We start from the raw sequence: 9,119 nt of genomic DNA, 5'->3' as shown, positions 1-9,119 counted from the left end.
CTTCTAGCAGCCACCAATTTTCCGTGGAAATCTTTCCCTCTGGATGATTGCGATCCATAATCATTACCTGAAGTTCAGGCGCAGTGTGAATGGCTGGCATTTTCTTTTTCCGCTTCGATTCGTGCGGCTGGTTGTCGTTTGAAGTTTTTCTTTTGGACATAACTTCTGTTGAAGCTGTTGCACTGGCGGCTGACGCAGCGCTCGATGTCGACGGCCTTTCATTGCCTATTCGCGGGAGCGGTGGCTGCACTGTTGCTGCCTTCTTGGAAATAGAAACAGGCTTGGGATTTCCTGCAACATTCTTATGCATATCTGCATTTTGGGCATTTTTGGGGTCCGCAGAAGGGGGTGGCACATCATTCGCAACTTCCAGTTCCTTCTCACTTTCATATCGCCGCACAATGTACGCATGCTTCTTTTGTAAAGCCTTTTCTTTTGCAGTCAGAGTGGTAGGATCGCGTTCCTTCAGTTTCGCTAGGTAGCGACGTGAGCTTTTATAACCCATCTTTCTTTTGCGTCTCAATTCACCAATGTCGACCGATTTTTTATCAACCATACACGAATCTGTGGGGTTTTGAATATCCTGCGCGGTCGATTCGTAACTCGTCGAATAATTTGCCGCAGTAGCTCGCCGTTCATACAAGCCTGAGGCAAACACTTGTTTGAACGGGACATCAGTAGCTAGTCTATCGTCAGAGCCTGTTGTCTTCACTTCAACGATAGGGTCTCCGGGGATTTTCGAACCCTCTTTTGCCGGATACTGAGGGCCGGACTGATTGTACATTTCAAAATTAAATTAAAAAAGGGTTTGCATTTTATACCTGCTGCCAGGTGTGAGGATGTACTGCCGCCCAATCTGGGACAGACGCAGACCAGAGAGCCGTCCCAATGGGGTACCGTTGCTTCTGGGTTTTTGAGGTGTTTAGCACTGCTGGTTCGGCTAGTTACAGATATTCATTTAGAGATCTACATATTTAAAGTCATCTTTATAAATCGATATGTAACCTTGTTGCAGTCTCGAAACCACCTGGCTTTGCTAGTTTTGGTCCGCCCCGGAGTAAATCCGGTACTTCATATATCTAAGAAGCAATTCCCCTATCCGCTACCTGGGGAGGCGCCCGATGGAAGACCAGCAAACTCCGCACGGGTTAAGATTTGCATAAAAGATTTGTGCGAAAGGTAAAATTACCCTAAAGTTGGCACAATGCCGAAACCGGTTCTGTCTCTAAATTGATAAAGGATGACTGTAATTCGTTCCAAAATACACACAACATTTTCGTTTGGTTAAATTTGCCGGTTTACTGTTTTACGTTTAACTTTTAAACCTTTAAAAAATATATGTAAACCATTCGCTACCAACAAATCAGCTTGCCATCTTACATTATTGCCCTCAACACAGACGGAGTTACATCGGAATATGACTCTCTGCGCACCCAATTACCCGCCGTAACTTCTACCTCCGTAAATTGCAGCGAAAGTTGTTCTAAATTCCACTATTGTCTCAAAAGAACTGCAGCTTTATCATTTTTTATGGGTATTCATAATGATGTAAATTACCTTTTATTAACCACATTGTAAATTAAAAGACAGTTCATTTTTATTGTTATTTTTCATAGCACTCATTTATTTCACTTTTTAAACAATTTTTCTTATAACAACGTTATAAAACAATATATTCATATTTTTTTCTTAAGTTGTAATTTAATTTTTAATTTTTACAAAAAAACCAAAAAAATGTGGCGAGTTTGCTAAAATACAGCAAAGGCTCCTTTATAAGTATTCACCTTTTATATGGCACCTTATAATTTTCGAAAAAGTTAAAAAAAAGAAACGTTATTCACGCATACAAATAATATATGTATAATTAATAATTACTTCGATCTGAATAACTTTTTATTTATTGTTTAATACAATTAGTTCAAAGTATTAGATTTTTTGTCAGCTTTTTGATACTCAAGCTCAATATGGATGTAGTTTCCACAGACTTCAGTGCTGCATTTCAAGCACAAACTTTATGCCACAACCAACTCAAATAAAAACCAAACGCTTTTATCACAACAAAAAATAAAAACAGATTGATACATGTACGAGTGGTATAGGATAGAGTTAAGTGGGCGCGGCGCTACACGTTTGTGTATAAATCTAAATTGAGTTTGTTTCAACTTACCTAGGCAAAATGTATACGGTACGCCAAGTTTAAGTCGTTTGAACAAAGCGAAATGTTATGACACAGAAGCGTGCTGACATGCTAGAAAAAATGCTTTGGCTGCGTTGTTCCAATGTGATTATGACTCATTTGTCGGTCAAATGTCTATAACTGCAATCCTTATCCTCGCATTGACCCATCAACTCATATGGACATATAATATCGTTTGGATTCCATTTCCTGAAATGGAAAAACGGGTGATTATCAAGAAAATTTTAAACATTTCTTATATATGAACGTACTTTGTAAAAATATTTATACAAGTTAATTTTATAAGCATTTCATAAATGTAGGCATCTTCAAAACCTTATACAGGAAATAAGCTCAAAAAGTTTGCGAAATAAAGTGGAAGGTGCGAGAAATTACATTTTCTTTTCGATAAAAAAAAAGTTTGCCTAAGTCTTCAATATAGTCTGAAATAGCCGACTAAACTTCCCCATCATCGGTAACTAATTTTCTAACTTCTTTTAAAGGTACTAGTTTTTAACCATCTGCATGGGAATTCCATCCCGGCCTAACAACTTAGATATAATGCGTTGTTGACAGCGGCCTGTGTCTCTCTTATAATGATCGGCTGATAATTTTTGGAATTTTCGCTTGCTTGATGAGGAACTTTATTGTAGCATAAAACTCAAAGTCAAACTGTTCACTCGATATTTTGTTTATCTGGCGGTGTCTTAACCATTAAAGAAGCGATTCGATTGAAAGACATGCATTATTTTGAGGTATCAGTCGCCGAAGAGTGCTAGGTAAACATAAAAATGTACACCTTCCTTCTCCATTTTGCCCACTTTTTGACCTACATTTTTAGCTAACTTTTAATACGCACCCACTTTCGTTTCTTAAATGCTCTAGTGGAGAAACATAATCGCGCACTGAACGGGCTGTCGACACTACTTGGTCGCCTGCTGCTTTCACATTGTCTACTTGTTCAGGCTTGTTGTCCTCTATGCGCACCACCTAAATATACTCAATAATTTTTGTTAATGTAAAATTAAGTGTAGTTAAAAATGTACAAATACATGGACGGAGTATGTTAAAATAGTACTGAATTGTAAAAGTTCTTCAAGACTTAAGGCACGCACTTCTTTGCCGCTATCACACATCGGCGCCGGCAACTCCTCAACACACGCTTCCACACACGCTGTCGGCGGCACCTTCTCATTGGCTTTATCACAATTTTTGTTTAAATCCTGAGCATTCACTTGGCCATCTACGATCTGATCACACATAATTGGCGTAGTATTTTGGGTATGTGTGCAGTTGTCACTTTCTGGCTCACAAGCTTCTCTTCTTGGCGAGGCGATCACAGCTTCTTCAATGTTTTCAGACTCTTTAGCAACGTTAGTGCTTGGCGCCTTATGCTCATTATTAGCCGCATGCGACTGTTGACTATTAGACGTAGGCGCTTCGTTTGTATCTTTATCGCTACTGTTGACTGGCAAAGCGGTGGCTTCCTTTTCTAATACATCTAGATCACAATATCTTATTGAATTAACAAGTTTTATATGTGTTGCCAATCCTTTTGTTTTACGCGTTATTTCATTTTTTGAATCATTATTTAATCTAAGAAGAATAGAAACATAGAAATATTAATGTCAATTATAAAGAAATGTAAATGACTAGTAAACTTAAGAAAATAACAAACAAATTGGGAATACAGCACATGCAAAATATATCCTTTTTTGGTAGTATTTTACACACAAATATGTATCTATGGCAGCGTAGTAATGATTAAAGAAATCATACATCATCCCAACTGGGAAATACCTATAGTCATCGCCCTTAACGCTCTTGCCCAACTTCACAGCCATATCGAGAACTCTTGCGCGTTTTTGCTTAAGCTTCGTAATCATTTCATTGTTGGCGCATATCTCCGGGTGTATACGCGATATTTTTACTTGTTCTTCTTTCATTTTTCTCTGTGTTTGCTCCATTTCGAGCCGCAGCTCTTTCAGTCGCTGCTCATGGCGCATCTTAGCAATTTTTGCCGCCTTTGCTTCGTTGACCAAATGGAGCGATTTATCCAGTCTGGTAAGAATATTATTGCTGCAAGTGGATAAAATAAAAAATGAAGCAAAAAATATAAAATTAATCTTAGAAATTATACGCAAAGCTCGTTACCTAACGCTGGTCAAAATTTTTTCGCAGGAATATAGTCTTTCGGTCAACACCCGCTCGTTTTTGGGAGCTGCTTGAGTAGTCTTCCCAGGCGTGCCGGCTGTTTCAAGACTATTTGCTGTTGGTGATTTCTTGGAATGTTGATGTTCGCAATCAGGCTCTTGCTGCTGCTGCTGCTGCTGTGTGCCACTTTCAACTGTTGATGTCAGCATTTCATTCGCCACGGTCGACGCATCGGTAGACGTTTGTGTGGCTGTGCTAGCAGTAAGACCGGCAAGCCCTTGCGCTTGATTTGGCTTCTGCATGCGTTTTGCCGTATTCTGCTTACTTTTCGTGCACTTCTCCACATCCTCAAGTAGACTCTTTTGCATTTTCTTCAAATGCTTTTGTTTCTCCAAAATCTTCATGCGATTCACGAGGCGTTTGTATTCCTCCTGAGAGGCGATCGGTAGACTGCGTACGGCCTAGATAGCGAACCAGAAAAAATATATAAAAAATAGAGATACAATTTCAGTAAAACCTATTAGCCAACACGCAACGCATACGCACCGTTGGTGTGCCTTTGGTCGTCTGTGCACTGGCCGCACTTAACTTACGAAGCCGCGGTTGTTCAGCGCTCGGGGTGCCACTCTTTTGCGTCGCTTGAGAACGCATATTTTTTAGAAAATTTTCCAACTTCTTTTCGAACGACTCCCCAACGTTGTTTTCTTTAGCTGCTGATGCATTTGACATGCCATCGTTGGCCAGGGAGCGTGTCTCAGCTGCCTGCTCTGTAGACAAATTCTGCTTTGTAATTGCTTCCTTGCCACCGTAAACGTTTTCATTGAGGACGCCAGTCAGCGAGTCTGGTGTGGCCGTGCGCACACACGCCAAACCTATGCAACGTTCCAATGTGTGATTGCGTAAAATCTCCTCATCCTCCGATGAGGAATCAGAATGGCCAACGCGTATGATTAGCTTCTTCACCTTAATATTTGGCAGAGTTGTCGATGTTAGAATGCGTGATTGGTTGGTGGCAGCGTCGACTTTCTTTTTTAGTGTGCCGACGGATTCTTCACTTGTTTCCAAACTTTTGTTGATCACTTTGTTTGGCTTGACAATTTTAAGCTGTTGCGCCGCTGGTTTCAGCACTTTCGCCGTTGCTGCCGGTGGTGTGCTGATTCTGGTAGGCACAGTTTTGGACGCTGGCTGTTTTGCTGGCGCCGCGGTAGGTGCTTTCCCTGCAGCTGCTGCTTGCGTCGCCGTCGCTGTTAAGGCACCGGCTTTACGCCTGTCTGGAATTTTGGTGATTTTTGCAGCAGCCTTGGTAAGCAGCTTTGCTTTGACGGCAGCATTTGTGGCGCTTTCATTTACACTTGCTGTCGCTGACGAAACTTCTTTGTTTTCCTTCTCACCACTAGCATTGGCATCATTTTCCCTTGTAACGTTATTTGGTGGAGCGCGCTCCTTCAAATGCAAGCTTGTCGCATCAGTCGGCCCCGTTTGCTCAGTTGTTGTTTTGGCCTTCTTAGCTTGCGATTCATAGCTGGGATGTGTTTTATTTTTCTCCAATGCTTCGCTATTAATATCTTCGGCCGAGTGCTGACTGTAGTTCTCCACACTTTGCTTCAGTTCAATAGTGCGTAGCGTACGCCCCATAGGTGCCTCCTTTTCCAAACGTCGTTTCGTCGCCAGCAATATTGCAGCACTCTCGCTCGAGTTCGTGTGCATGTCTAATATTTCTGGCGTGTTTCTGCGCAAAGTGCTGCCGAAGCTGCTTCTGCTCTCTTCCTGCAGCATATGGTCGAAATTTATGCCATTGACTTGACCTGCATGCATCGCAAACGCTGATTTATGGTAACCAGCACAGTCTGCTGGTTGCGCATCTACGACCTGTTCTTCTTCATATTCCTTGCAACGCGCAAACGCTCTTATTTTCAAACGTGGCGCATGGGCCTGAGGTTGTGTTTCACTATGCGTCTGCTCATCCTCACAATGAACAACTGATTTTACTTTCAAGCGCCGTACGGCTTCCTTTAAAATTGACTCGGTTGGCTTAGATTTAACGCTAGTCTCATTGTGTTCGCCCGGTAGAGTCGAAGGCTGCTGTGGATGTGGCTTAATGATGCTCTCCATTTCTTTGGCATGCGCTGTTGCAATTTGTGGTGGCGTGTCGGCAGTTGGTGAAGGCTTTCTGACACGCAGCTGGCCGTTCGATTTTGCTGTTTTTGCAGCTTGTCGTTGGGATAGCAACAATGCGCGTAAAGCTTCCGCCTCCTCTTCATCACTACACTCCTCCGGTTGATCTTGTGTATCTTCGGGTATTATATCCATGCTGGCCGATTTCGGTGAGGCGCTCATTCTACGTTGTCCATTTAACACTTCATTTTTAATACAATTTTCCAGCGCGTCACCGGCAACTGCTGTCTGAACTACCTCGGACATTGGGAACTGCGGCATCGTTGGCATCGGTATCATCGTCGGTGGCATATCGATTTGTGTGCCGAAATGCATTGGCGGCATGTACATATCGAAGGGCATGGATTTGGCGTGATTATGGTAATCGTATGGTATTGGTATGCCCATACCTTCCAAAGGCGCACTACCTGGCGGCAGCGGTATGTCGTGCGTATGCTGTGAATATATACCATCTGCGTCGACAACATTCGACGTGCTCTCCTCCCGTTCGCTATCGCTGCATGCAATATCCATATCGACAGGTTTATTATCAACCTGATGCTCTATTGTCTCCAGGCTTATGTTGCTATTTTGTTCATCGTCGCAGTGTATAGGACTGAGTATTAAATTTGGCGAGCTAGCCGGACTTATTTCCATATCACCCTCCAACTCTTCGATATCGGAGGCGACTGGGCTAACTGGCTCAGCCAGTAGATCATCAAAATCTGTAGGGGAATAGGCAATCTCGGCGTTGCGTTTTTTGCGTGTCGCATGTTTTTTCATTATCGCCGAACGCAGTGCAATCAAACGCAACTCCTGCTCTTCAATTGACATCGAATCGTCACTATTGAGTTCGACCACATTGTCTGCGTCATTTGAATACGGTGTGGATTCTTCAAGCGTTTGTACTTTTTCTTCAATGATTACTTCCGCATACTTATCCGGCTGTAAGCGTTCTTTTAATGAGCAAATATTATTTTTTCTTTCTGCTACACCGCGTCCCAAAGCCAATCGCAGTTCCTCACGACTCAAAGGCAGCGTTAAATTACCGTCGTTCTCATCTGCGCTCTCAATATCCATGGTAGCTATTGAATAGTTGTCTTTTTCATATTCACTATTATCGGTTGTGTCAAGAGATATTGTTTCAATGCCACGATTCTGATAGTAGGGATTTAGCAAACGTTCTCTACGATGGTGGTGACGCTTCTCCCCATGCGATTGACTTTTACAATGCTTTTGGCGCTGATGCGCGCAACGATGAGCTCGCTGTTGCAGACGCTTACATTTGCCTTTTTTATTCCTTTTGTGCTTTTTCTTCTTCGGGGAAGGAAATTCATCTGATGAAATTGAGGATACATCGGTGGGTACTTGGCCGGCGCGTTGTACAGCTTCCCAGTCGCTGTAATCGTTCAGTCTATACATGTCATCTGAATGGGGAAAGTGCAACAACATGGCAAAAGTACTGAGCAATGTAACAAACAGCTAAAAAATGCATTAAAAAGTGGGAAATGTCGAAATGTTTCATAACATACTCTTAGCCTAATTAATAGTAGGTGTAATATTTAAGCTACTCCACTAAGTCCTTAACATTTTTTTTTATAACCAATTATCAGGTTTTGTAGGTTTTTAAAAACTTTTTAGTAGGACGTATGCATTTTAAGTTGCAAAACAGTTCGATACATAACTTATAATATAATTTTTATGAATTAAAGAACCAGTTATTCTAACTACTAAAAAGGGCTTTCTGAAGTTCGTCATACAAAACCTTTTCTGGAAGCTCTTCAAAAAAGAAACGAGAAACAAATGCGAATTGGAAGGCCTCTTGACTCTAAGGAAGGACTTTTAGAGGGGTTTTTAGCTCTTCAAATTAACTATCGGGAACGTACATACAGCAAAGCTTGTAAAGATAAACACGGTATAAGGTCTTTCAAAAAATAGCACTCTTTTTGCTTTGCCTTGTAGTTTTAAAGAAAATGTAAAAACAACCCCTTGACTGTGTCGCCACTAATGTAAAGTGAAGAGCAATAGTTACCTGAACTAATGAAGTAACTGTATTACGTAGCAGTAAAGCAACTCATGATCTAATAATAAAATTATGTCAGAAATTAGCATCTTACCATTTCGTTCATGAAAACATATCATAATCGACTCAGGCTTATATTTCATATGATAAGCGTGCGCTATCGCTTAATAACCTTGTATGTACTTAACCCAAATCGACCTCGTATTGCCATATGGCAACGCAAAACACATCATGTATGGAAGGGTGTAAAACAAAAACCACTTACTTAAAAATGCTTAAATTAAAATAAGTGGCAGAAAATCATCGAAATGTTTTATATGAAAAAAGTAAGCATAAATTTATAGCAAGTGTTTTTTATTTACAAAATGTGACAGTGATAAAAAATTAGCTAATACATTAGTCGACTCTATTGGTAACAAAAAACAATAAAAACCAATCGTGCATGTTAGATAATTTCAGTGTTTTTTAGCCCGTTTCCATATGACAAAAAGGGGCGTCATGAGAACTGTCCCTCATTTTATCTACTATCAAAATAGATCATGTAAGTATTGGAGGGCGTAAAACAAAAACCGTTTACTTAGAAATGTTTATGTATATGTACGTTAACTAATT

At 40.9% G+C, this 9,119-nt stretch overlaps 1 protein-coding gene across 1 annotated transcript; it reads right to left on the bottom strand.

Moving 5' to 3' along the window:
• Positions 1-1,675: 1,675 nt before the first annotated feature.
• LOC118744754 lies at positions 1,676-7,911 on the bottom strand (the record flags this gene model as incomplete). Its single annotated transcript, XM_036478038.1, is given in 6 exon segments — positions 1,676-2,386; positions 3,036-3,166; positions 3,292-3,772; positions 3,977-4,255; positions 4,331-4,791; positions 4,877-7,911. Coding segments are annotated over 6 exon segments (4,481 nt in total), but the record flags the coding sequence as incomplete, so codon positions are not given.
• Between the last annotated feature and the right edge of the window lie 1,208 nt (positions 7,912-9,119).

This window comes from Rhagoletis pomonella, unplaced genomic scaffold (genome assembly GCF_013731165.1).
Source record: "Rhagoletis pomonella isolate Grant_MI unplaced genomic scaffold, Rhpom_1.0 Rhpom_scaffold_00008, whole genome shotgun sequence".
Taxonomy (NCBI): Eukaryota; Metazoa; Arthropoda; class Insecta; order Diptera; family Tephritidae; genus Rhagoletis; species Rhagoletis pomonella.
The sequence above is the reverse complement of the archived record's forward strand: the minus strand, read 5'-3'. Positions and strand labels throughout refer to the sequence as shown.